Genomic DNA, 27,246 nt, shown 5'->3' with positions numbered 1-27,246 from the left:
TGTACATTTAACTCCTTCCAGAAGGAGAGAAGAGGGCAGGGAAGGAAATTTTTTTTGTACACTGCAATTCAATTCAATTCTTGTACACTTAGGAGTGAAAACGGGTCGGATATTATCCGACCAAATTCGGATTCATATTCGAATTTTTCGGATTCGGATAGTCGGATATGGATAATTTGTAGATACGAATACGGATACGGATATGATTTATCCGGATACGGATACGAATTCGGTTTTAATTTCGGAAGCGAATACGGATACAGATTCAGATAATTATTCGAATCCAGATACGTTGATTTTTCGGATATCCAAATTTTTCATTTTTCGGATATATTTTTCGGATAATCGGATAATTTTTCGGACAATTTTTGGGATATCTGGATTTTTGAATTTTTCGGATATTCAGATACAGGTGGGGTCCGCCTGCAATAGAAATAGAGAGAGAAGAATTAAGAAGTGGGATCTGTGTGACCATCCATGAGTGAGAAATCCTGCCATGAGACCCCATTGTCATTCAAAAAACATCTTGAATTTTTTTTCATTTTGAGTCTATTGCTCGTGATATATAAGGAAATAAAACTAGGTCAATTTACCCGGACAGTAGAGGTAGAAAAGGGTATGTTCATGCCTTCATGGTTTCATAAAATAGGCGAGTCTGGCCCAACAGGGCATAAGCCCAATTAAGACTCATCATTTTATTGTCTCCTCTGGCCCAGTAACAGCCCAAGTTAGACTAAATTCTACTCGGGTCGGGTCTGAGCATCTTGCGGGTTTGGAGATTTTGACTGTGCATCTCCTCTCCCGTATTACTCCGAGAAACCCTTGTGAAGGTATAACCCCCCTCAGTCCAGAGCCTCACGCAGCCCGCCACCATTCTCCGCTCCCCCTCTCTCTCTCTCTCTAAACTCGGATCGAATAGGCCATGAACCTCCTCAGAAAGAGCATCGCTTCATCAATCCCTCTCACGAGCAAACCTTCTAATGTCTCTCTCTACCTATCTTCTCTCATTCGCAAATCAAGGCCATACTCTGTCCAGACGGCTGAGTACGAAAAGAGGAACTACGCTAACAACATCTCCGAGTACAATACAGTGATTGGATCTCTGATTGCACAGAGGAGGTACCTCAGATAAAATTTCAATATGTCTAAAGCAGAGTTCGACATTTTTCTGTACTCGTTGTTTGAGCCCCCACTTTTGGTCTCGTCGTTTGCACATTACCTGTTTGATGATATGCGCCAGAGAAAGTAATATCTTTTGAAGCCACTTAACTATTTGATTGTACGTTTAGGATTTTCCTTCGATTTATTTATGCCTTTTGAACTATCAATACATGATAAAACCTCACTTTTTACAAAATATTGGTTCATCCTTTTCTGTCTCATTTGTGTATTCATTATTTTCCTTGTAAGTACATTGATTTGAAGTGGAAAGAGTACACCTTGAAAATCCTCTAGCAATTTGATTTAATTAGGGAGAGAAAATTATTTTTTGCTATGACAAATATATCATAATTAATAGATACAAGACGTTCAGCATCTTTTTACTTATGCTGCATATTTATTTCAATACCACTTACTCATGATATCTGATTCATTGTTTCTTAGGTTTGTGAGTTTATGGGTGTTGAGGGAGCTCTTAAAAAATATAGTGTACTATTTTAGTCCAGCCCTAATTTAAAGAAAATACTGTCTTTAACTAGGCCGTACCTCCTAAGAGATGTCTATGATGACATGATGCTAGATGGGGTCCAGCCAATACGTGATACATTCCATTCCCTGATTATTGGTACCATGAAGGGAAGCCGTCTTGATGATGCATTTTATTTCCGCAATGAGATGAAAGCAATGGGCTTGCAACTTGATGTATTTCTCTCTCTCTCTCTCTCTCTCTCTCTGTGTTATTTTCCGTGATAAAAAATGTGAAGATGTATTTTGAATTGTAATATGTCTTATACTTTCAGGTGAATCTCTACAACTTTTTGATCTCAGCTTGTGGGAAATGCAAGGACTCAAATGCTTCACTGAAGGTAAATTTTGTCCTCAGTTCTCACTATATATTGACACTTTTACTTTAAGGCATTCAAGAAGGTTTTCTTGGCAAAATCCCTAGCCAGGAGCTACTGAATTTGACCTTGTATGTTTTCATCTGTCAAATTAATTGGATATATATGTCTTTCTAGGAAATATTTTAATTATTTTCTGGACCAATGAGGCTTGATAGAAATCTTAAACTGGTACTAAAGACTAGAATGGTTGCAATTTAACCTGTGAGAAACTGCCATTGTCTTTTCTTTTTTTTTCTTCTTTTTTTGGCTACTATTATTGTACATTAGCTGATATGAAATCATAAATGAAGCTTTTTCAAGAGATGAAGATTTATGGGGTCAAACCGAAAAGAGAGACATACATTTGTCTTCTAAATGCTCTGGCAGCAAGTGGAAGAACCGATCAAGTGTGAGTGCGCTCTACTACTAATCAATATATATATATTTTTGATGTTAGTTGTCTTAACCACAATTAATGATGTAAGAATACAAGCAAATGGAAAAACATATTCTTTCTTTTTTGGGTACTTGCACTAGACTACCTTGTGATAGAGCTAGAATGAATTTATCATTCAAGAGAGACAACGTTTTACAAGCAAATTTTCTATATTTTATGTAACGAATAGGACAAATAATTATTTGTAATTTGCTGTTTTGGAAGTACTGTTGGCTGCAGCCTTTTGGGGTGATCTTTTACTTAAGAAAAAGGGGCATCATGCAAGGGGTGACAAAGGGACCCATTTTGTGTTTGATATGTTCTTTAAATGGGATTATGGATGGGATTGCTACAATGGCTAAAATGTTTACCAATCGTATTTATGTTCTGTATGCAGGTATGAAGTTGTCCGTGACATGACAGCTGCAGGTCTATCTCTGAATAAATTCTGCTATGCCGGGCTCATAACTGCCTATAAGAACAAAACCCCTGTCAGTGCCGAGACTTTCATGAAGGTACTCGCCGATGACATGTACTGTTGTTCTGTATATAAGTTGTTATCTTTTTTTTATGTACTAACCAAGGGCAGATTCTTGCATTTTCCTGTCCAATGATCTGACATCAAATAGGTAGCATAGGTCATGAAACTTTGCCTCAAGCTGAGGCAATATTGCATGCACCCATTTAGTTCAGAATAAGTGAACATTACTACTCCTAGTACTTTGAAACAAGCTAGCATAGGAGGAAATTAGATATGTTTTGTTTTGGAGGAATAAGTGATGTTTTCTAGATAGGGGCATATATGAAATTATTCCTTGAATTAATTTCCTTTTCTCTAAAAAGATACAACCTCTGCGTTGTTGATGCCCTTCTTTTTGATAAGTTTTTGTCTTCCAGTCATATGTGCCATTGGTTGGTGTTTTTTCCATAAAGTCATTTGCTGTTTATTCCATGAGAAGATTGTGGAGTATGTAGAGCAATCAATGAAGGGCTGGTCTTCAGGCGAACAGCCAAGTGATGGGGGAGAGAGCTTCATGATGAACGTGTTAGAGGAAGAATTGTACAACATGCCTACCTCAGAATTTGTGCATAGGCGAGGATTTGTTGCCCGACAACTGACTGTTTTTCATGTAGCGCTCCATGCATGTGCAGACTTGAAGAATAAGGAGGTACTTAAATGTTCTGTAATCATAAAAAAAGTGACACATGTGCTTACACATGCTCAACTTATGTTCTTATATCTCAATAATGTTTTGGAATTGGTGCAAGTTATTACGTAAGGCCTTTGATACAAAGTTTTGTTTGGAATTTTTTTATTTCATCTACTAGTTTTAGGGTTACTAAATCGATAAAGAGTTCCCTTACCACTTTCTGTACTAGCATGTTACTTTAAGAGTTTTCATGTGAGTTCCACAGTTTCCAAATGAGAGTATGGTAAAGAAGGCCCTGCATATTGAGAAATGGCAAAATGGAGCATTTGCCACAAACATGCTACCTTAAAACAAAGATAATTAAAAGACCTAAGCTGTGAGTCAAGTCCATGCCTAGTGTTCGGCAGTGGTAGTACTAGAAGATTATGAAAGGATCTGTAAGGTTGAATGTTGAAAGCTAGCAATGCAATATGGATATTGATTATTCTATTTGGTACAATTTTGTGATTTTACAAAGTTAATAAATTAGATATTGTGTTATTTTCAAACTCAAATTTGGGCTGTTATATTTTTTTTATTACAATCTTCCTGATGCAAATTCTTGAGAACAAAAGCACTTAATCACAGCCTATTGTAACAGGCCTATTACAATCATTGAACAAGATGTTTTGGAGGCATTAGACTAACATATGTTTTTTTTTACTTATGCATCTACAGACAATGGAAAAGGTGCTAGAAATGCTTAAGGCAGGTGGGTATGCTTATGACACCTTCATTGCCATACAAGTTATCAGGTAATATAGAACAAACTCATGGTTTTAAATTTGATCAAAAAAATAAAAACCTCATGGTTTTAAATTTGATCAAAAAAATAAAAACCTCATGGTTTTAAATTTGATCAAAAAAATAAAAACCTCATGGTTTTAAATTGAGTTCAAGTTGAATTGGAAAACATATGCCCTTATTTGTATATATTTAAATTGGGTGTTGAATTGAAGTCAAGGTTCAGAATTTCAAAGGGTATACCAATAGCTTGGGTGGCGCCTACTTGCGCCAAGCCTAACTATTAATGTCTTCTGTTTGTATACCCAGCTGCTCAGTTTATCTCAGTTTCCCTTATCAAGCCTCAATTAGAATTCAGTTGCATAATGAGACCTAAGTCACACCCTAATTCTTCTGATTTAAGCCTGTATACTCTCAATTTATGCTCAGTTCTGGTATCAGGCAATGCTGTAGCAGATCATATATCCCTGTCAAAAATGGATACCTCCAAAGTGATTTGGAACTTGTGATAACTGTACATAGACAAACTAGAGTTTATAATGCTTTTCAGAGCAAGCCTTTTGAGTGAATGCTGACTTTTCCTTGGCACGACCTGTCTGCAGGTGCTATCTTCAGTGTGGTGATCTCGACTCTGGACTTAGGGTTTTTGAGGAGTACACCAGCTCAAGGCCCCCAACTATTGAGTTATATGTGGTGAGTTTTGGTTATTTGTTTATTTATTTGTTCAAATCAGCCTCCTTGCAAAAATGCAAGGGGAAGGCTGCCTAGAAATTCCCTTCCCCAGACCCACAACATGTGGGAGTTTTCGGCACTGGGTACGCCCTTATTTATTTGTTCATTTGTTTTGCTTTTGTATTTTCTTTTGAAGGCCTGAGTCTGCAGAAAAGCTCCGAGCTCAATTTGATAACACATAATAAGTACCACATGCTCTAATCAGAGTTAACTAGAAGTAGTTTTATTAATTTAAAATGTCACTTCAGTGTTTTTATGGATTGCTTGCATAGGAAGAATCTTTTGTCATATATTACATCTCTTGTTGCCGTTTCATATGTTTTTTTAGTAGAAAATCTGTTTTTACATGAAACTACATGATTATAAGGGGCTTTTTATACGTCTTGCTAAAATAACTTCTTCTGTAGGATGCTTACAGAATCTTACTAATGTAGAAGTACTATGTATAAATTTGGAACGTTGCTAACTTGCAGCAAAGCAAGACTTTTGAGTCACCAGGAGAGCACAGCTCGAACCTGATCTGACACTACATGTTGATTTGGTTGTACCTTAGGTTGCATTTTTATTGCAACTCTTTATTCCTTATTTCGTTCTGTTGCGTGATACTGTAGACATTTGTGGAGGGAGCCATGGTTGGTTACACTGAGAGAGGGATGCAGCTTGCTCTAAAATTTCTGGTAATTTTTTCTTGTTTTGCGTTGTTTACTTTTACGAATCTTTCCTTAAAAAAGGCATTGTTTCTGGTGTCTCCTCTTGTTTCTCTAGTTTTGGCATGTTTTTATTTTTAAGAATAAGAGCCAATTGAGCTCTCGAGCAAACCTCAATTAAGAAATTGGAGATGCGAAAGATCAACTATTTCAAGATATGTAAATAACAAAACTGAACTGGAACTAACCAGTTCTTATAAAAATAAAAATAAACAAAATATACTGTAAATCCAGGATCATCATCTTTTTGAGGTATACAAGATATAAACTGTGACTTCTGCTTTTTTTTTTTCCTCCTTATATGTGAAATTCTGAAAAAAAAAATAGCTCTAAATTTAAAGAAAAATATTTCTACAGGAGACGATGAATGCAAGAGGGTTTTTCTTGAACCCCAGAATGGGGAGTGACCTCCTGCTTGTTGCTGCTGGTGAAAAGGTTTGTGCATGCACCAACCTAAAATAAATATTCTGCAAGATGCATGGTTATCATGCTTGATGCATTTGCTATTTTGGTTTATTGAGTTAGTTGGCCATATCATTTTTATTAATATCAATTCGCCTTGCATAAGCAAATAATTCAAGATAGAAAGTATAATCTGGTACGGACTGAACTTTGGTTTGTACATTATGCTACCGAAAGTTTTTGACTTGCTTATTTCCTTTTTTTTTATTGATTATACCCGTGTATGTGTAGACTGGTGGATATGTAACTGCAAATTACATCTGGGACCTGTTGCAAAGCCGTAAAATAGTGCCACCACTTCCTGCAGTTGAGGCTTACCACAGGGGTTTGAAGGTACTATTTCTTTTTTTGTTTACTAAAAATGCCATGATAGATTACTCTACTGAAATCCTAAATTTACATGCCTGTTTATTAGTATAGGCAGTTTTCCAAAAGGAAAACTGGGTTGGAAAATTTTGGACTTTGCAATTATACCTTCATTGTTGCTGAGCCTATGTGCTTTGGAAAAGGATAATTAATTGTTACTATCTCTGTTGAAAAGAACTTGTGACTTAGTTATTAATCGAGATAAAAGAAATTGCAATCTAATCCCCTCCTTCCCCCAACACCAAAATCTTATTCCTTTTTGTTTACTATCAAAGAATTGATAATTGCTAGTGTGAATCTTTAGAATAATTCAATCAATTATTTTTCATTGAAATTATTCCTTTTCCCTGACAAATATGCAATTCCAATTTGGAGCAGTTTTTCTTGCGGTGGATTAAATAACATTGTGAAAATTATGTTAGATTAAAATAGGATCGATCACTTCTTCCTGCTGGCCACCTATTTGACTTATCCAATAAAGAAAAATAAATGTTTTTACTTGGATTCTCTCTATAGACTAATACAAACATTCTTTGGCACATACTGTGTTTTTTTGGGCATTAAAAATCTTGATGCCTTGATTTAAGAAGAGGGACTTCTTACAAGTTTTCCATACTGTAGATGTTACTATTGCAATTTTTCTTATTTATATGTATCACCTCCTTGGTGTTCTTGATTATAATGCAGCAAAGGGAAATACCAGCAGATGATCCCCGGCTCTTAGTAGTCCAGCGCACTTTAGACGACCTACAATCTAGGTTCGGACCAAGAAGAAACAATGCTTTTACAGGCCCAAATACTTCTAAATAAACCTATTTCATTCCTCTCCAAATTTGAGGTCTTTCCTTCTTGAAATCTCCATGCGATGCTTGTATGGCATGAGGCAGCTTTGACTGGTCTTGCACACTGCACTATTTATTTAATTCCTTTTATCAGTTCAATAGAGAAATGTAACAGGTCACTTGTAAACTCAAGAGTTATGTAACCTTAGTACTATTGCAAGGAACTTGTTAGGAGAAAAGGAAATTGCGCCACATGAGGTTTTTAGTTTTACACGAGCCAACTTGAGTGTTCGTGATTGCGCCTTCCTTTTCAAGTTAATTATGATTTTTTATCCAAAATTGTTTACCTCGTAAACCGACTTATAATGCTGAGAGTAAATGAAGGTCAATTTGATCCGTGAAGAATTTAAACTGTTCAAATAGGCATCGAATAGGCACTGAAAATAAATAGGTCCGGCTTTAAATAAAATGAAAAGAGGAAGTTTTAAAAAAGAAAAGTTATATTTTTGCGCTTTTATCATACTTCTATTTTTAGAATTATAATGACTTAAAAGTTAAACACTTAAATATCAAAATAATATTATTAAATATGATTTATATTATTTTTTCTATGCACACGTAAAATCACGCTATTTCTACTATTCTATTTTTTTCGGTCAATTAATTTTTCTCGAAGACATTTTCATATTCAAAAGTACAAGCCCATTAGGGGTGAATTACTTTGTGCAAACCAAATTTATTTAAGAAGCATATTAATTATGAATCTTCTTACTAATCTATACCAAATTTTTGTTATTTTAATTGTTATATCACTGTCAAGAGAGAGAATCTTGTAAGCCTCGATCGCCTCGTCTCACCTATTTTTCAATTTTCTTTTTGAGAGTCAACGATTTTTCACCTCTTATCTTCAATGCAGCACAGTACGGTCGTCCTTTTTATTCATATAAGCACCCTTATTAAATAATAAGATAATTTGGCTTCGCAATTATTGCAATTATGTGCCCCTCCATCGATCATAGGTCCCATCTATAATAAGAAACATGATGTGCCCCTCCACCTCCTCAAGTGTTTTGATCATAAGGTAACTTGACAAAATGCCAAATCTTGCTCATAATTTATGTGTCTTGTTTTAGTATAGTTTATCCATAGACGCAATTACGAAATATTCATATATTATTATTAGAGGAGCAACAAAATTAAGGAGGTCATTGCAGCATCTCTCGAATTAAATTTATACCGTAATTTCTTTTATAAATTGGTGTTGTAAATGCAAGGCTTATGGTCATGAGGAGGCACATGAATGTGATCTAAGTTCCTCGTTCCTCCACAATTGTTCAAATGTCAAAAGAGAAGTCACCACAATGTAACAAATGAAAATATGTAAGCTACTAACCTTCAGAAAAAAAAAATATATATATATGCATTTCAGAGAGAGAGAGAGAGATGTGAGTTAACCTAATGTATGACTAATAATATTATATATTTATATGGTTGTGATAGCTTAGTACCATTAATAGTGGAAATAGTTACATACTGTTCTCCTACAATATTGATCAAGGCAACAATAATATGTATGTCTTTAACTAATAGTGAGCTTAACATTTTCTATTCATGGCAATTTTTAATTAGGTGGATGAGATGATCGGCACGACAGCTGACTGGCCTGCAATTCATTCTCGCGTGTTCAACAAGAAAGAGGTGTCTTTTGCAAAACTAGAGTGCTCGTACGATAAACGCTTTACTTAATTTAAATCTTGCTCATAATTTTGGAAATCTTGCTAGTGAAGATGCTGCAGGGCCTAATTATAGAACTAACGTTAGTGGTAGACAGAAAGTAGTAGAGAGACATTCCAAAAAACTCCCTTTGAGTTGATTTTTGTTGTTCTCAGAGTCCCCCATGTTATGTCTTTTTTGCTTGTCTAGTGATGCAAATAGCAAGTACTGCTTTTGTTGGATATTAGCATGACTTTTTTAGATGTCTTAGCTGGTATGGCAGAGATTGAGTCTCTGGTTTTGCAAAGGAGCTATATAAGCTTCTAAACTGAGATGGTTGTATTATTTGATTGTCTGAATAATCAATGGATGTGAGAGTCAATACTAGAGAGGCGAGAAAATTAGAAGGTATATACTGAAGAATTAATTTTTGAAGAAGAAATTAAATTTTTGAAAAAAGATTGAAGAATTTCTTAACTAATAGTTATGTGTTTTGTTATTAAGATGATTATTTTAATTTTATATAGTGATTTCCAAAATTATCCTTACTTTATTTTATTTTTATTGGCATTCCTCACTTCATCTTTATCCTCATTTATTAAATTAAGGTTTTTCTTTCGACATTACAACTATTTATAGTTTTCAATATTAATTACAGGTGAGGTGATTGAGGCACAATCTATTGATTCACAATTTGTATTAGGGAGACAACTAACAGACATATGATAGGAGCCAGCAATTTTGCAAATGTATACATAAGGGTTGATAAGTATTATATTGGTTTTTATTTTTATTTTTTGGTCTTCTCTTATTCAGTTAAATGAACTTCTGGTTCTAAATTAACCACACTTTAATTGGCAACGAGTTCAATTTTAGGGGCTTGTGATTTGGTTCTTGTGTATGTGTAACTTAATATAATAGTATCTATGACATACATTCTTGGTTCAATTTCAGAGATCTATAGGACGGGGCTAAGTTTTTTTTTTTTCTTTTTTCTTTCAAATTCAGGGTCAAATGTCACACTCTATAAATAGATTAATTTTAATTATTATTATTATGAAAGACGTATAGAAAGGATATAATTGTGAACTTGGACCTTTTTATTTTTAATAATTGAGACTTATCATTAATCTTTATACGATTGCTTAGATTTAGAATAAAGTATCATTTCTTTACCAGTCCTACTCAATTAGGATGTTACAACATAACAATGACTAACACTAGAATATGATTAGCAACTCTCATATTGCATTTGATACCAGTACAAGGCGTGTGCAGTTCTGATCAAACAGTGTGCGATTCCAACTGGAGGTAAAATCAGCCATGTATGGTTTACGCAGTAGCATGACATTGGACATTCTTGGTTCAATTTCAGAGATCTATAGGACGGGGCTAAGTATTTCTTTTTTCTTCCAAATTCAGGGTCAAATGTCACACTCTATAAATGGAGTAATCTTAATTGTTATTATTATGAAAGGCGTATAAGAAGGACGTAATTGTGAACTTGAACCTTTATATTCTTAATAATTGAGATTTATCATTAATCTTTATGTGATTGCTTAGGTTTAGGATAAGGTATCATTTCCTTACCAGTACTACTCAATTAGGATGTAACAGCATAACAGTGACTAACACTAGAACAAGATTAGTAACTCTCATATTGCATTTGATACCAATACAAGGTGTGTGCGGTTCTGATCAAACCGTGTGCAATTTCGACTGGAGGTAAAATCAGTCGTGTACGGTTTACGCAATAGCATGCGATTGAATAACTTTACTTGATAAGTTTATGCAGTAGCATGCGGATGGTGGCAGAACCTAGATTAAACAAGTTTGAATTATAGAATGTCTGAATCCCTAGAAGCCCCATCTTCTAAACACTTAATTAACTACTACTGCACTGTTGTAACTGAAGATTACAACTAAACAAACAACCAACCAACCAATAAATCAAACAAACAACCAAACCAACCTAAAAGAATCGATAACCTAAACTTGATTTGCGATTAGATCTCTTCATACACCATCCCTGTGAATCGACACCCCGATCTATACTATATAAATTGATTTGTGCACTTGCGAATTAATAAGTAGAGTAGACAATTAAGGTTATAAATACTATTAACTCTGATTTTAACCCATCAACAATTCTTCCGGAGAGAAAGGTTGTACTCCCGAGAGAAACTCAAGTGCGTTTATCATAGACTCCCACTTAGGTTTCCTAAGTATCACACACAAAATCTTCCTTACCACTTTATTGTTAGAAATAGATTCTCCTAATTCAACAAATTCATTTTGCATTTGTAACATCCTATTATACATGTCCTTTATTGATTCACTATCTCCTATATCGAATGTATCGAATCTAGTTTCAAGGCCAGCAAGTTTGATTTGCTTTATTTGGGCATTACCCTCAAATTTGTTAACAATGACCTCCCACATATCTTTGGCACTAGTCATGTCTCCAAAGATCATTGATAACAACTCATCAACAGAACTTTAAATAATATTTATGGCATTTTCATTTTCTTTCTTCTTTACGTTAGAATCATCAGTAAGTTCAGTTGAATTTTCTTTGGACGTGGTACTGTATCCACTACTACAATATCCCAAAGATCAATTACATTCAAGTAATTAATCATTTGTCTTTTCCAATGTCTAAAGTTTTTGGTAGAGTTGGTCAATCTCATTGGTTCTCTAACAAATTTAGGGTTTACTTGTGCCATTTTAAGGATCTAATAACAATGATCAAATTAAATATGTCTTAATTTGATTTAACTGCTCTGATACCACTTGTTGGTAGCAAAGACACTTAGAGGGGGTGAATAGGACATTTTTAAATTTTTATTCGAAGTTAAATTATTTAGCGTGTCTATAAGTTATTCTTGGTGGAAACTCAAATAACTTGAATCTAAACTAATAAATAATAAAGTTAAGAGTAGAGTTTAGAGACACTTGACACAAAAGTTGTTTACAGAGTTAGGTACTAACGCCTATGTCTCCGGGGCCCGTAGCCTTCGAGACGGGGCACCTTTTTTTACCCAATGAGAAAGGAATACAAGGTGGAACTGGTGAACCCTTACAATCTTCTGGGAAGTCATACAGCCCGAGCACGGAATGGCTCACGATCACTAAAGGCTCAAAGATAACAAGGCGAGCAACAATGGCTCAAGTGAATAAGTGTAAAGGTTGATCTCGCGAGGTCACTCTAAGAGTTGTGTATTGGTTGAATAAGCTTGAGAATGGATATGAATATTGAAGTTCAAGTGCACAAGCAACAATGGCTTTTTCTAGATCTGAAAATTCGTGTTTTGAAGTTAAAGACGACTAGAGTGATAATCCAAATCCAGATTTTGCTTCTATTTATAGAGAGCTGATCAAAATAAAGTAATTTGGTCTTAATCGTTATAACGGTTCCTGGACCGTTATAACGGTTAGCCAACTTACGGCGAGTTTGGCTACAATTAACCCTAACGGTAGGTTAACCGTTGTAACAATCCCATAACGGTCGGCCTCTAAAAATTCTAGGGTGCCAACCGTTTCAGACCGTTACGGGACCGTTGCCCCTAATTTAATCTGTTATACAACGGGTTAATGATTTATTTTATCTGTTGTAATGGTCACTGGACCGTTACAACGATAGGCCTTACTTAGGTCAATCTCAAGCTTATTTTATCAATTTTACATATGATTAATCATAATCTTGAGATAATGCTTCTGTTGTCCAATGCCCAGTACTTCATGACTGCATTCTTGATAAGTACTGTAATTGTTCATTCATCATTGATGTATGTATTGTATTCTCTATAGTTATAAACTTGCACAATATCTCAAAACAAGAAAATTATAAAATTTAATTAATATATATTTTGTAAATCTAGTCAAATAGACAAGTAGATTATGACAAAATCCAACATGAATCTAGACCCTCTTCATCGCCTCCCATAACAGGGTTTAATCGGATGGCTCACGTCTTACATTGAAAGTTAATAAAGAGACTATTTTGAATCTTTTCAAATTAGAAAAGTTATGTACATATCACCGAATATTAGTCCGTACCCCATTAGTTGGTTTTTTCAGCTGAGTACGAAAAATATATTATTTGGTACTTCGTACCTCTTTATTATCTCTTCTTCAACACAGAGTTAAAGATTATTCAAAATCCTCAAATACCTACTCAACAACAAAAAAAGGTAATTGTAAATATTAAATCAGCTTTATTCTTCAAACGTTTTCAAAAAGTTTCTCTCATTATTTATGTACGTATGAAAGTTCTAAACTAATTAGTAAATTTTTTTAAAGGAAAATTTATTTAAGTTTTTTTTTCCTTGACAATCTAGCGATAAAGTACAATCCGATCAAAAATAATTTATTTGACTATACTATCATAATAAGATACATAATTACAATGACAAAAGTGTACTTTGCAAGACTAAAAAATTACAATATTAGTATTTTCGACAATATTTTTTTTCCAAATAAATGATTTTAACTATCTTTTTAAAATTATATTAACTAGACGAAATGAAGTTAATTTTCTACCGTATTAGTTTTTTTCAACAATAAAATTATTCGTGACCTTTTACTTGCATATTTTCTCTGTTACCCAAATTTTTACATAATTTTTTTCAAAAAAAAATTAAAATAAATTTAGCTATTTGATAAGAAATTGAGTGTTTCCTATCACATATAAACATAGCTATGTGACGATCCTCTACGTAAGACTCTCCAGTTCGAGCTTCTAGGCTCAACTTTGTACACGAGTTAAGCCGTGACTTTCCACTATTGTTGGGCTCATGTGTCACGAGCTGTATCCTTACTTTTTGGATAATATAAAAGGGGCACCAACGAGGTTGCTCTAACCCGGAGTTAGGCCGTGACTTTCCACCATTGTTAGACATTTTACGTCAAATTCTGCTATCATTCCACGTGTCAAATTTCTCTAAACTCTACTCTATTTACTATATTTGTACACACTTGCTTGTTGATTGATTGACTTGTTAATTTAGAGAGTTAAACTGAAAAATGACTAGTAGTCTTTAAGACTACCTATTCACTCCCCTGTAGGTGTCGTTAAGAGCTACTACAAGTGCAGGCTTCGAAAGTAAAAGAAATTGAAATCAGAGATACAGACAAGAGGCTAACAAACAAGTCACTCAACAAGTCAATAAAGCGATGAATGCAAATGAGGATCTCAATATACTCTTTAAAAATGAAGTTACTACTGTACTTAATTTAAATAAAATTTATAACTTTTAAAATATCTAGTTATATTTTTATCATTATAATAAAGTGTTCAGTACGAACCTATTTTAATTTTTGTACTAGATAATTATTTTTTGGTGATATCATTGTGTATATTTTTTTTTAATTGAAAAGATTAAAAAATATCTCTTTATTAGTTTCCTTTAATATGGTCTAAATAAGAAAAAATTATCTCACCAAAATGCTGCTTGAGTCAAAACTCTGCTCTTAAAATTAATCTGCACCCTCTTACAACGGAATCCGTATTCTCTGTAGTACTGTAGAGGATCACCCTCACTTTACGGTTTGAGATTAAATCTCAACCGGTTTGAGATTCGAGTCGCAATAAGGGGCAGTATTTTTGAGCTTTGAGATTTGTGCCAAGTTAAAAGAACGGTCCAGATCTACCAATTAGGAATCATTGTAAAAGATTCTCTTGTGCGGTACCCTACTGGATCCGAATTCCTTACAACGTCTCCCTTCCTCTAGCTTTTTTTTTTTTTTTTTTTTTTGGAAAAACTGATAGAAGCTATCACTATCAGTGACCCTTCCTCTAGTTTGAAACAGCGCAACGGATGAGATCACGAGCTTCAGTCTGCCTGTCCCGATACACGTGCAAGAAGCAATCATTAGTTTATTTTTTCTTTTCTTTTAATTTAGGACCAACAATATCTTCGATGGCCATCATCCGTTGAAATATCTTCGAGAAGCAATCATTAGCTCTTAAATTGAAATTGTTATAGAGTAAACTATTTCTTTTTTGCCAAAAGTGGGTATATCCCACGAACAAATATTGTTTATACAAAATCAGTGCAAAGTGTTGAATATCCAAAATAAAATCTAACTACATGGAACAACAATCATTTAGGGCCTGTTCGAATGTAATCTCGAAAATACTGTTCACGTGGGAAAAAAAAAATTCACTCAGACTGAATTTTTTTTTTCCCATGTGAACAATAAATTTTAATTCAAACTTTTTATATTCTCGTTCCTATTTTCATTCTCACTGTGCAGCCGAACAGGCCTTAAAGGTAACAACTAACCATAACTAAAAACAAAATAGGAACAGAGAAACAAAAGACAAACATAACAGTCACAAGGTAATCATTCTAAATGGGATTACTAATAACAATCACACTAGCTAAAGAGGAACTACTATTATCTAAAGACAAATTAGAAGGCAATAAACTAGCAACTGCATCAATGGCATCAATTTTCTCTCTGTCACACATATAATCAGTTAGGTCTGACCCTTCTAAATCAAGACCAGGGTCCACATCTGAATTTAGCAGGGAGTTGGCTCTGTCCTATGTATCTGTGTCTAATAGTAGTTGTTGGATTGGATCATAATTTACTTGTTCGTTTGACTAGATTTGCAAAACATATATTTGTTGAATTTTACAATTTTCTTGTCTTGAGATATTGTGCAGGTTCATGTCTATAGAAATTGCAATATACACATCAAGGATGGATGAACAATCGCTATATTTTTATCAAAGATGCAATTATGAAGCACTTGGCATTAGACACATAAGCATCACCTCAAGATTAGGAATATAATTATGTAAAATATGCTTAATAATGAATTAAAAAGAGCTAATCATTGTAACGGTTTATGAACCGTTATAACAGATAAAGTCGGATCATTAATCCGTTGTGTAACAGAACAAATCCCCTTCTACTGTTGTGTAATGGATAAAATCGGATGTCACCCCTAAATTTCCAGAGAACTACCGTTGTGCATCCGTTGCAACGGTTAATCAACCGTTACATCGGTTCCTGCTTACTGTGTTTTGCTCATCTCTCTATAAATAAAAGCAAAATCAAGGTTTGGATTATCACTCTAACCGGCCTCAACTTCAAAACACGAATTTTTAGATCTAGAAAAAATCATTGTTTCTTGTGCACTCCAACTTCAATATTCATATTCAATTTCAAGCATATTCAACCAATACTTAATCTCTTTGTAAGATTTACAGTGATCTTGCGTGATCAAAATTCTCATTCATTCACTAAAGCCTTTATTGCTCACCTTTGAGCCTTTGTTGCTCACCTTGCTCAACCTTAAGCCTTTAGTGCTCGGGCCGTGTGATTTCCCAGAAGCTTTGTAAGGGCTCACCGGCTCCACTTTGGACTCCTTTCTCATTAGATAAAGAAAGTCGCGCTATCTCGAAGGTCATGGACTCCGAAAACGTAGGCATAAGCGCCGAACTCCTTAAATAACTCTTGTGTTAAGTGTCCCTAAACTCTATTATTTACTTTCATATATATATATATATATTTGTTTAGATTAAAGTTATTCTAGTTTCTGCCAAGAATAACTTGTAGGTACGCTAGTTAATTTAACTTTGTTTAAAAATTAAAAAAACCCTATTTTCCCTCTCTAAATGTCTTTGGGACTAACAGTACTATCAGAGAGTCTATCTGAGTCAAAGAAGAAACATCAAAAGGCATAATTAATATAATTTGAAATAGAAATTATCTAAACGAGCCTTGCACCAATATAAAGTCATGGTAATAATAGAATATGCTATAGCACTAATAGGAGGTACATGTGTGTTTTGAAAGCAAATGTTATTTTTGGTTAACCATATATACAATGGTACTTTCAAAGTAGCAACTTTAATTAACTCTACCAATAATTAATCTTTTAAATTAATCCAATAATTAAAATACCAAAGGTCAGACATGTACAACTAAAAACAAAATTATTATGATTTACAATTCAAGTCCACAAAGTAGAAATAATAAAGAGGTGATTAAGAGTCTCAGAGGCACCAAAAAAGGACAATCAACATTATTATGTCGACCTCTACTTCTTAAATTGCATTTAGTGAAAATTTTACTTTACTTGAGTAACTAAATAAAAATTTTGATCTTAGGAGGAATCTTAGTCTTCCTCTCTGTTAAAATACTAGTTGGAATACTCCTAAAAGATAGTCGTGTATAAAAAGAGTTAATAGTAAAACGACATTCATCTCCAGAAAATACCGTCAGGTTGCCTGAATGTTAAGACTGAGAGGGTAAAAGATCTAACAATTTAGTCCATTCAGAAAGTATAATTCCAGTTATTTATCTATTGAATTGTAAGCTAAATGAAAAATTGGAGAACAAATTAAAAATTAGGAGGGATCAAATGTTCACTTTTTTCGATGCTCGTTATGCTTATTTTCTTTTGACAGTAATAACTTAAATTATCAATTTCAAATAATAAATTTAACTCATCGAGCTTGTTTTACGTAAAATAATGCACCTTTTTTTTTAGAAAAAAGAATAAACTTATTTATACAAAAACAATAGATGAAAAAAATCATGATAATAAAAATTTGAAGTAGCATTTTGATATATCAGCTTCCTTGATCTATACAAATCAAACATGATTTGAAAAAAATAAATAAATAATAAAACCACCACTCAAACTAAATTAACCTTTTCCAATACTTTGCTCCTTCTATACAAACTTTACTTAAAAAAACAGAGAAAAAAGTGTGCAGATCTAGTCTTTGTACGTATTTCCTTTTGATTCTTTTTTTTTTTTTTGGATAAAATCTGCGTAGAAAAGAGCAAAATATTGGAGAGGGTTAAATTAGTCTGTTCGTTTGAAAAAGTATCTTGAAACTGCAAAGCAATGTTGTCAGAATTAGATCGGACATCAAACCGGTAAAATTTCGGGGTGACGGTTTACTGATCGGATCGATGGTTCAACTGGTTTAATTGCTGATTTATTTAAATACTCACATACAAATACAATATAAAAATTATTATAAAATAATAGCATATTTTATTGCTGAATTGCAATAAATTATGTTTTTAATAAAAAATAGAGTGCGTCAACAAAAATAACAATAATAATAAATAAATAAATAAACAATAATAACAAATGTCATTTTGAAAAGAAATAAAAATACACAAAATATGTATAGTTTTAACTTTTTATACTATACATAATTAATTCTTTTAAAATATTTTAAATCTTGAAATCTTATCCGTAAATGTTTTAATATAAAATAGATCACATGTTGCAAGGTACAGATCTATCAGAGCCTAACTAGTAGCTAATAGTCATTCCCTGTGTTTCTCTCTTTAAAGTAAGAAAAAGTACAAAAAACTGAACCCATGTAAAAATTCGGATTTTTTTTTATAAAGAGCTGTCGGTTTTTAAAAAAACAGGGAAAATAAATCGGTTTTTACTTGTTCAATAGTACAAACAGTCTTCTATACAAACCAAATCAAAAAGAGATCCAGATCCGGTTTATTTTGGTCCAACCGTCCGATCTGATCCGGTTTTAATAACAATGCTGCAAAGTATACTTATTTTTCAACGCACACATTCAAATATAATTTATTATAAATTAAAGCATTCAGGAAATTTTCCAAGCAGTATGAACTAAATATACTTTTTTTTTTCCTAAAAAAGCAATAAATTGTTTTCTTTCATCTTAACCGTTCACTTTTTTTCGAACTGTTTAGATTTGTTTGTGATATTACAATCTGAATGAAAAGAGAAAAAGAGAGAAGAAATGTGAATTTCTCAAAAAAAAAATTGAATAGTTGGAATGAGAAAGCAGGCTTCTGTTTTTTTTGAGAGAAAAATGGCCGATTTAAATCTAGATGGTAGCATAGTGACAAATTAAAAGTTCGGAATCTGTTTGGCAGGTTCAAAAATTCGTAATTCAGGTATAATTCGGAAATAATTCGATATAACAAGGAAGCAAAAAAAAAATCTCCAAAAGAAAACCACAGCAAAAAAAAAAAATTGGCGTTTTTTTTTTTAGTTTTTCTCGCGAATAAAACGTGATTCGCGTATAAAACATATTATATGTTTTTTTGCATTTTAAACGGAGTTTGGTTCGGAAACGTAAAAAAAAACACGAATTAAACGTGAATTAATTGTGTACTATGTCACTATGAAATATGAATGGTAGTACTAAAGGTAATTTTCAAGACACGCATCCAAAAAAAATATAATAAATGAAATTCCGTTGGTCTGGCAGGAGACCCCGACATTTTTATTTTTACCCCATTAAAAAAATATTTTAATAATAATAACCAAAGTTTAGTAATAATTTTAAAAATACCCCACCCGTGGAATTTTTTCACTGGTTGGAATTTTAATTCCAATTTTTTTTTTATAAAACAGAAATTTGTTTTTATTTTTTATTTTTTGTATTGAAATATTAGAAATGTTAGATATATTTCTTTGAAAATAGATGGAATACAGTATAATTTGATTTATTAGAAAGACTGTAACAAATAACCCGGATCAATATTTTTCAGGCCGGATTTTTCGCGGCTGTAAGAAAAATTAATATATTTCTTTATGTATTATTGGAAAAAAAAATGCTTAGATTCTGAGTTATTGATCCGGTTCAAAAGTCACTTCTATGTAATCTAGAAAATATTGTGATCCTTCTAGGACATTTAATTTATAAAAAGTTGTATCTATTTTGAGAATACTTTTTGAATAATAATTATTAAATGTCCTAGAAGGATCACAATATTTTCTAAATTACATAGAAGTGATTTTTGAACTGGGATCAATAACTCAGAATTTAAGCATTTTTATTTTTTTTCCAATAACACATAAAGAAATATATTAATTTTTCTTACAGCCGCGAAAAATCCGGCCTGAAAAATATTAATCCGGGTTATTTGTTACAGTCTTTCTAATAAATCAAATTATATTGTATTCCATCTATTTTCAAAGAAATATATTCAACATTTCTAATATTTCAATACAAAAAATAAAAACAAATTTCTGTTTTATAAAAAAAATTAAAATTAAAATTTCAACATGTGAAAAAATTTCACGGGTAAAGTATTTTTAAAATTATTACTAAATTTTTGGTTATTATTATTAAAATAATTTTTTAATGGAGTAAAAATAAAAATGTCGGCAGGAGACCGACTCTTTGACCTCGCGGATGTTAATAGGTGATGCTAGTCGCGGTTGCTTCATTTTCCGAGCCCTTGTCTTTTCAATTTCTAATTATTACGAATATAGAAATGTGTAAATAATTAATTGTAATAAAAAACAAACCCTAGCCAGCGCGCCAAGCCGAGTCTTCCTTCTTCTTCACCTTCTCACCTTCGCTTTCTATCGTGCCCAATTCCTCCGCAATTAGTCAAATTTTGCACAAAGTTATCTCATAATTTTATTTCTATAGTACGATTGTTCTCAATTTTCCAACTTTTACTTTTAATTTCCAGTATCTTCTCCACCATCTATACCGCTAGGGTTCCGGCATTGGTTTGATCTCACTACAAGATTGGATCCTCTCCAATTGGCGTTATTTTTTATGGCGTCCGTGAAAGAGTGGGAGGGATTTCTCAAAGATCCGGATTTATCGTGCTGCGCAGGTATTGGCTCATCAATTGATCATTAGGTTGGCCAATTATAAGTTTGAATCGTTTCTGGTTAAGTCCTTGCATTGTATATATTTGCAATTTTTCTGGATTTCATCGGATGGTTTACCACAGCTCTTCATTTGAAGCGTACTAAACTTCGCAATTACTTGAGATAGCTTTGGATAGCTTTGGATGTTTAATTATACCAATGAAGTTGGAATATATTTTTTTTTAAAAAAGAAAAATGAATGTGCAAAATGGAGTCTGTAGGTTCAATGCAATACTTAGTGGTGGTACTGATATGGCAATATTAGTAGGGTTTACTGGTGAATTCTATTGGCTGGAATTGAAAGTTTTAAGCCTCAATGAAGAATAGATCTCCCCGTCCTTTTCCTGATTACCAATATTTAGCACATGTTTTGGGAATCCCCTTGTTTTTCTTTTAAATTGAATTTTATTTTTCCTGTCATCCGCAGCATGGACTGTTTGCAGTGAAAAGATTAATTGCATTTATTTTGTTTAGTTGCTTGATACGGACACAATTTAAATAAGGATTGGGTACAGGAAGAGCCTGCCAAAATTGAGATCTTTTATTCTAAATTGGATTTATCTTTTTCAGCTTTCGGCTGTGGAACCTCATCGAGCCATATCAGCACACCAGAATCAAATAACCAGAATTTCAGCATCCCTTTCACTTTAAAAGAGACGATGGATGCTACTCCAACCAATGGGAAGAAGTTGCCTTCTTTGTTGAGATGTAAATCTAACGGAGATGCAACAACCAATGCTAATCCTCCTAATGGATGCAAGAATGTGGAGTTCAAGAAACCCACTTCAAATGGTTATGCTTCTGCTTCAGCTTGGGTTTGCAGGAACTTGGCTTGCAAAAACGATGTTAGCTTAGAGGAATCATTCTGTAAAAGGTAAGAGGTGTTCAATAACCCAATAACTCCACTGTTTGCTAGTTACCCAATGAGGGTACAATTGAGCCTCATTCAGCTTCAGGTGTACAGCTAAGATAAGCTGCAAGCTTGATGGCTGCAAGCCTTACATCTGTGCTATGGTACTTTGGTATAAGGTATTGGTTTTGGAGTTCTTGATGTTAAGCATGATGTTGAAGCCTCTTTTATGCAATGAAACTGCAAAAAAGGAAAACCAACAAACTGAACAATCTTTTGATCAACCTATATGGACCAAAAGATGGTTGGCCCATGCTGAAATTTGAGTATGGAAATGCATGCAACTCTGAGATTTAAGTCTTGATATATATCAAATTGTGGCTTCCATTTCTAAAATCACAGAAACAGAAGTGTCAATTCAATTTAAATGCAATTTTTAAACCAAAGTGTGATTTACTACTGCTGATAATTCTTTACTTGGATTATAAAAAGGAGGTGTAGTCCCAGCTATGATTCTGAATAAGGCCCTTCACTATTAACGTACATCATTGCTCTTACATGAATAAATGTGACTGCTACTTGTCCCCAATTTTGTTTTGTTACTATCATCCAACTGGTTGAGTAAGAGAATTTATGTGTTTGTTTTGCACTCGCATGTAACTTAACCATACCCTCTCAGGTGTTCATGTTGTATCTGCCACCGGTTTGATGACAACAAGGACCCCAGCCTATGGCTTGTCTGTTCATCTGAAGTTGGCGGTAAAGAAAAGGATTTCTGTGGGGCTTCTTGCCATATAGAGTGTGCAATTGAGCAAGGAAGGGTTGGATGTGTTTCTGTTGGCGATGCTCTGAATATTGATGGGAGTTACTGTTGTGCCTATTGTGGGAAGGTTTCTGGCATTCTTGGGTCAGTAATAGTTTCATATTTTTCTTAATTGAATATAATCATTTATTAGCCTTAGATACTCTACCTTTTCATGTGTGAGTTGATTGTGTTACTATTTGAGGGTTTCGGGATTGCACTTTCTTTGTGGGTTATTTGGTTCTTTTTATTTGTTTTGGGTAGGAGCATACAACTCCATACTACGAGATGCGCGTATATAACCCATTATGGTTACCGCTTGTGCCTCTGAGCTTCTTGCATACTAACTTGGAAATGTTCTGGAATGATTCATATCTGAAACATGTAATTGCCAGTACATGCTGGCTGTTATGTATTAGTTATATCATGAAGAGAAGGCAATACAATAATTGTTCGTTCTGTGTAGCATTGTACTTCTTAAATTTCTATAAAAGTGAGGATGCCCTGCCATCGATGTCTCATTAGTTTTTATTTTTTAATATGCTTCAATCATGAATGTTGATTATAACCGATAAATGTAAATTTCATATTTTGTATGATGCATCGCGCCTCTTGCATATAGAAAGTATCACTTGCCATGCTTAAACAACATGAAGAGATGTATGTGATGATGATACCCAAACTACCCCTCTTCATAAGTTGTCTAAATGACGTATATATATTGTTTGTGAATAGTGGGCGTATTCATGACATTTCAAAGTTTCATATGAACATAGAGTTACACATATATTTAACTTTAAACAGAACAACTTTTCAACAGATTTTGGAGGCGGCAACTTGAAAAGGCAAAGGAAGCACGACGAGTCGACAACCTCTGTCAGCGAATATACATTGCCTTCAGGCTACTTAATGGTACACATCAATTCAAGGAGCTACATCATATAGCAGCTGATGCATATGCAAAGCTGGAGACAGAAGTTGGGCCCCTTGATGGTGTTTCTGCCAAAATGGCACGCAGCATCGTTAGTCGGCTTCCCGTCTCTCGTGATGTTCAGAGACTTTGCTCCTTGGGTGTAGAGAAGGTGGATCAGTTGTTACACTCTTCAGAGCAACACCCCAAGCTCAGAGGTGAGACTTCAGTACATTCAGCATTGTTATGGACACCTATACCATGGCTGGATATTTAGTTAAATAATGCATATTTGAACAGTTTTCAATTAGAATATCAAATATGATTTACCTTCAAAATCAAAGGGAAATCCAAGTATGCTTTAAGGTCTGGTAAAATTAAAAGAAAAAGGTGTAATGTCAATAGAGGATTGACCCTGACCAACCCACATCTCACAGGTACATTGAGTTTGAGTGAAACTCGATCTTCTTGACTTTACTATCTATACTATCATGTAGTTTTCTGCTGTGTGTAATATTACTCTCTATTTTCAAGAAATTGGCAGGGATTGCCAAGGTTTATAATAATACTCTCTATTCCGCTCTCTTTCTCTCGAAATTGGGATAGGCTGCCAATATTTAATTATTTATATTAAAATTAAAACAAAATTTACATCTGATACCTCGCAAAAACAAACATTAGCAACATCTCAGCATCTATTTACCTAGACACACAATAGCAGCATTGAACCAAAGAAACAACTGCAACATACAACACACTACACAGACTATCAACTATTAACAAATAACCTGTACATGTGTCGAGTCTGGCAGAAACCCCTTTCTACTTGAGAATCTCCAATCAACCATAGCAATGACTTACAGCATTAGACTCTCAGATTTCACACACACCGACACATCATCAGCACAACATGACCTGTTTCTAGTGGAGGCCTATGCGCTTATATCGCTTTCTCTTGTTGGTCATCTCTCTCTCTCTCTCTCTCTCTGTGCCTCAAGCAACATTCATCCATGCCTCATTTGGCACCAAGAAGTCAGAACAACCAAGAATCTGAAAAACCAAAATCTAACTAGCCTCAATCCTGAACACAACAAGAATTTGCACTATTTGAGCTGGAAAAACCAGCTGATAGAAAGTAAAATTTTCTTTGGGAACCCAAAAATAAATAACCAAAATACAAGAATTACTGGCAGAAGGAATCTGTTTGTCCCTTGTAGTAAATTTATTATGGCTTGTTACTCGTGGCATATTTTGTAAGCCTCTTTAAGATTTTTTATTTACCAATTTTATATTAATTCACTTATTTCAGTTACTTATATGTAATTCTTTGGTTTCACAGATTCACTCCCTGCCGCATGTAAATTCAAATTTGAGCACATCACCTCCACTTCTCTGGTGATAATTCTAAGGGAAACCCCCTCCACTTTATCAGAAATAGTGAAAGGCTATAAGCTCTGGTACTGGAAAAGCCGGGATCAAAATTTTGCAAGATGCCCTCACATATTGCAAAAATCAGAGAGAAAGATTCTTATAGATAATCTTGAGCCATGCACAGAATACTGCTTTCGTATTATTTCCTTCACTGAAGAAGGTGATATGGGGCATTCCGAAACGAGGTGCTTTACAGGCAGCATAGAGATTACCATACATCCTGCTAGACCTAGATCACATGCATATAGAGATTCAAGTAATAGGAGTTACAGGTAGGTCTGTGTATAGGAGTTGAATTTTTGCATATCGTTCAGTCTATCACCATCTTGTAAATTTAGCAGTCAACAGGACCTCAGTTATGCAATTTTAAAAAAAAATGTCATTTAAAGCAGCAATTGTAGTCAAATAGGTTTTGCAATCCTAATAAATAGATTGGCACCACACCGGTGGTCGAGTAGTGTATTGATGTCAATTGTGTGCTAATTAAGTAATTAATGTATCAGGTCAACAGGTTTCAAGATAAGAAATGTTGGTAGAGTTTTGAGGCGGTCTTGGGCTGAAGAGGGCGTCTTTCAGGATTTCTTCCCAAGCAAAGAAGAGGAAATAGCCAACAAAGACTCTTGTGGTGATGAAGCAGAGAAGCCACAGGCAAACGTTGCAAGTCAACGTCGACGTTCGGTCTCTCGGCGGCTTGACCTGAATACCAGTGCAGTACCTGACCTGAATGTCGAGGCGGTTGCTGGCGCTGAAGACAGTGGAGACTCACACACATGTAGAGAAAATGAGATGGAGATTGAAATGGAAGCAGAAACAGAATCAGGGCATGGAGTCAAAGTCAGGCCCACTACAGGTCTACTTGATGAGGATTATGAGTATTGTGTGAAGGTGGTGCGATGGCTGGAGTGCTTGGGCTGCATTGATGAGGGTTTCCGGATGAGGTTTCTGACATGGTTCAGCCTAGGGTCTAGCGAGCAAGAGAGAAAAATAGTGCTGACCTTTATTAGTACACTAATCGATGACCCGAGCAGCCTTGCTTGTCAGCTGGAAGACTCTTTCATGGAGATTGTTTCATGTAAAAAGCCGTGCCATAAGTTCTGCACCAAGTTGTGGCACTGATCATTATTTGGTAAATGAGTTTCATATTCAATGTTAAGTTGCGGTAATTTCTAAATGTAGGCTGTAATAGTGGCACATGCAGTTCTAGTTTGCATGTGCCTTTTCTTAATTGGGTATTGGGGTTTCCAATAACTAACAATAGACTAGAAATGCTAAAAACGTAGAGGTTTCTGACACTAGGGTATAATATAATTTCTATAGATTCCATTTTTCTTTTTCTAATTGTCTTCACTAACAAATGTAGGAAAGCAGAAATGCAAATGTCAGAATTTTATTTGCATTGTTCTGCCTCTCTTATTACTGTAGGTGGTGGAATAATTTATTCCAAAGATTTTGTAATTCGTGTGCTTTAAAATATAACAATTTCATTCATGATTAGAGGAAACTTGACAATTTTTTTTTTTTTTTTCTGACTATTGGCTTAGCTTCATCATTTTTTTTATTAAAGATGCCCTGACGATGGGATTGGTGTCTGGGCTTAAACCATAAATTTTATCAAGTTCATAATAAAATTCTATGTAGGCGAAGACTACTTTCCTTGAAAAAGGTCTTACTATGGGTTTGATGGCCGGGCTTAACACTGGGCAATAGGAAATCGTGCTGGCTGCAGATTGGGTTTCTTAATTGAGCTAAGATATGTGAGATATAACAATGTTGCTTGGTGAATGTAGCTTGATTGGCTAATTTATGTCAGATATGAGAATGTTGCTTGGTGAATGGTTAGATCTTAGGGTTTTGTGTCATATTAATGCTCATCTAACCTCAACTATGCAATACATTGATAAATGCTTTATACACTTGTTTTTAAATAATATTCAAATTATAACAATACTAATACAAAAATTGAAAATAAAAATAATTATTTTAACTAAAATTATCTATTTTTCAATACGAAAACTGAAAAGCAATTCTCTTTTGTAATATCATGAAACTAATATTAATCCAGAAAAATAAGTCTATGAACACGAAATTATAATTGTCCCACATATCATAGATTTTCAATAATACTACTACAAAAACATAAAATCTATAAAAACAAATAGTTTCAAAAGAGTTCAGCCAAACAAAAGATATTTTATTGGAGTAAGGCTACCGGTGCTATGGGTTGAATAGAGGGCCTCTATGCAACGGCTCAATATTCGAGTTTTCGAAATCCTAATGGTCAATCCGAACCATTCAACATGATCACCATATGAATATGTACTTGCAAACCAAATTTTACATTTTTTAGAATTTTTTTACTATTTTTTATCATGATTTCTTTTTTATCTTTTTTTTTCCTTCGAGAATGTGCAAAAGTTATACTTGACTCTGCCCTG

At 33.9% G+C, this 27,246-nt stretch overlaps 2 protein-coding genes across 3 annotated transcripts; both read left to right on the top strand.

The window, feature by feature from the left end:
• The first annotated feature begins 764 nt into the window (after nt 1-764).
• Nucleotides 765-7,735, top strand: LOC144563056 (Pentatricopeptide repeat (PPR) superfamily protein). The gene is made up of 12 exons (XM_078312423.1): nt 765-1,119; nt 1,701-1,863; nt 1,962-2,027; nt 2,357-2,454; nt 2,879-2,996; nt 3,441-3,650; nt 4,350-4,426; nt 5,018-5,108; nt 5,759-5,824; nt 6,212-6,289; nt 6,548-6,649; nt 7,370-7,735. The coding sequence occupies exons 1-12, from the start codon at nt 923-925 to the stop codon at nt 7,490-7,492; spliced, it is 1,389 nt and encodes a 462-aa protein (XP_078168549.1). The 5' UTR covers nt 765-922; the 3' UTR covers nt 7,493-7,735.
• A 12,709-nt stretch (nt 7,736-20,444) lies between these two features.
• Nucleotides 20,445-26,323, top strand: LOC144562972 (VIN3-like protein 1). Of its 2 annotated transcripts, none has more exons than XM_078312340.1 (6): nt 20,445-20,781; nt 21,389-21,692; nt 22,348-22,575; nt 23,291-23,598; nt 24,720-25,083; nt 25,315-26,323. In XM_078312340.1, exons 1-6 carry the CDS (start codon nt 20,721-20,723, stop codon nt 25,925-25,927), a joined length of 1,878 nt encoding a protein of 625 aa, XP_078168466.1. In that variant the 5' UTR covers nt 20,445-20,720; the 3' UTR covers nt 25,928-26,323. The 2 variants fall into 2 exon arrangements, with proteins under 2 accessions (XP_078168466.1, XP_078168467.1); XM_078312341.1 differs by having other exon boundaries at nt 20,446-20,807.
• Nucleotides 26,324-27,246: the final 923 nt, after the last annotated feature.

This window comes from Carex rostrata, chromosome 12 (assembly GCF_964058835.1).
Source record: "Carex rostrata chromosome 12, lpCarRost1.2, whole genome shotgun sequence".
NCBI classification, from domain to species: domain Eukaryota; kingdom Viridiplantae; phylum Streptophyta; class Magnoliopsida; order Poales; family Cyperaceae; genus Carex; species Carex rostrata.
The sequence above is the reverse complement of the archived record's forward strand: the minus strand, read 5'-3'. Positions and strand labels throughout refer to the sequence as shown.

Excerpts from the sequence above, each read along its gene's own strand:
- LOC144563056 (XM_078312423.1), top strand. The coding sequence starts at position 923 with ATGAACCTCCTCAGAAAGAGCATCGCTTCATCAATCCCTCTCACGAGC. Across the intron at positions 4,427-5,017 it reads ATTGCCATACAAGTTATCAG|GTGCTATCTTCAGTGTGGTG; the intron begins GTAATATAGAAC and ends ACCTGTCTGCAG. Across the intron at positions 6,650-7,369 it reads CTTACCACAGGGGTTTGAAG|CAAAGGGAAATACCAGCAGA; the intron begins GTACTATTTCTT and ends ATTATAATGCAG.
- LOC144562972 (XM_078312340.1), top strand. The coding sequence starts at position 20,721 with ATGGCGTCCGTGAAAGAGTGGGAGGGATTTCTCAAAGATCCGGATTTA. Across the intron at positions 20,782-21,388 it reads GGATTTATCGTGCTGCGCAG|CTTTCGGCTGTGGAACCTCA; the intron begins GTATTGGCTCAT and ends TATCTTTTTCAG. Across the intron at positions 22,576-23,290 it reads AAGGTTTCTGGCATTCTTGG|ATTTTGGAGGCGGCAACTTG; the intron begins GTCAGTAATAGT and ends ACTTTTCAACAG.